The sequence below is a fragment of the Cyprinodon variegatus genome, unplaced genomic scaffold (assembly GCF_000732505.1).
Source record: "Cyprinodon variegatus isolate N-32 unplaced genomic scaffold, C_variegatus-1.0 Scaffold452, whole genome shotgun sequence".
Lineage (NCBI taxonomy): Eukaryota > Metazoa > Chordata > Actinopteri > Cyprinodontiformes > Cyprinodontidae > Cyprinodon > Cyprinodon variegatus.
The window spans coordinates 590,667-591,982 of NW_015150905.1; the positions used below are offsets into that span (position 1 = coordinate 590,667).

The 1,316-nt window shown below is 36.8% G+C and overlaps 1 protein-coding gene across 1 annotated transcript in view; it reads right to left on the reverse strand.

Annotated features, from left to right (window-relative positions):
* The window catches only part of LOC107093892 (opioid growth factor receptor-like), a 4,955-nt gene extending 4,123 nt beyond the window's left edge, over window positions 1–832 (reverse strand). Inside the window, exons 1-2 of the mRNA XM_015389215.1 lie at window positions 388–832; window positions 218–280 (exon numbers count right to left, since the gene is read on the reverse strand). Coding sequence (XP_015244701.1) covers window positions 218–280; window positions 388–813 — 489 coding nt within the window. The 5' untranslated portion in view covers window positions 814–832. The remainder of the gene's footprint in view (window positions 1–217; window positions 281–387) is intronic.
* Window positions 833–1,316: the final 484 nt, after the last annotated feature.

The window sequence follows — 1,316 nt, forward strand, 5'->3', positions numbered from 1 at the left end:
CAGAATTCGGAGAACAAAAGTCAGAATTCTGAGATTAAAGTCAGAATTCGGAGAACAAAAGTCAGAATTCTGAGATTAAAGTCAGAATTCTGAAAAATGTCCCCCATATTAAGCTGAAATAAAATGTAAAACTCCGTTAAATTTAACTTTTTCAGTGGCCCTAGTCATCGGTAGTAAAGTGACCCTGTGTGTAAAGCTTTATTTGTGTCACACTTACTGGATAGTTATGTCTGTATTTCTGCATGTCTCTGGCAGCATTTTCAAACCTGCTGAACTTGTACTGGAGAGGGACAAAATTAGTCACATCATTATACCAACACTGAGCAGCATCCTAAAGTGAAACTATTTATAAAAAGAGTTAAATAACAAAGCTGTAGACCAACTGACACTTCTGTAGCCTCTAGCAGGGCTGGTGGTCTTCTGTGTTTTGTTGCTCTCACTGTCTTCAGCCTCCCAGGTTGAATCATATTGACAGTAGAAGTCATCCTCTCTGTCTACTTTATATTCAGCTCCACTGAACTCATCTTCTGCTTTAATCGCAGTATTGTTCTCTCTGGTAGAGTCATTCACGGTCTGAAACTCCCCGCTCTCTGGATCTGAAGAATATCTCCTTTCCTGCTGTCTTTCCGCTTCTTTTAGGCTCCTCGGTCGAAAAATCAGGTCTCCAATTGGGCGAAGAAAATTTGGGATCCAGCGAAAACATTTATATATACATAAACGAGTCCATCCCCACCAGGTCTTAAATGGTTCTGGTAGGTCGGATATTCCGCGGCTGATAACATTAAAAATGTTCAGAATCAGTCCCACCGCCATGACTCCAGTTTCACTTCGTCTGAACTCTCACTTCGTCGAAATCGAAAGTTAAAGTAAAAAACTCCCATAAATATTTTAGTCCTCACTGAGCGTCACTGTATTTATTTAAAGGCATAGGCTCCCTTTGCAATATTAATGCCTGATTTTTATGGAACGATGGAAGAATTATTCAAATAATTTACTAGAACATATTGATAGATTTCAGGAGTGATTTGCCCCCAATGAACAGCATACGGCACTACAAAAACAGACAAATAAATAAATAAATAAATAAGCCAACATTTCTTAAATTAAGTGTATTTACCTTTAATTAGAGCAGGTAAACAAAAATGATTTGCCAATGGAATGAGTTTTTTACTCTTAAATTAAAATAACTAGATAATATGCCCTTGGAATAAGACAATGCAATAGTATTTTCTCCTTTTAAATGTAGATTGTTTTGTTCCATCTGCAAAGTTTCTCACTTACCTCCTTAATTAAAGAACATATGCATTTATTTTAAG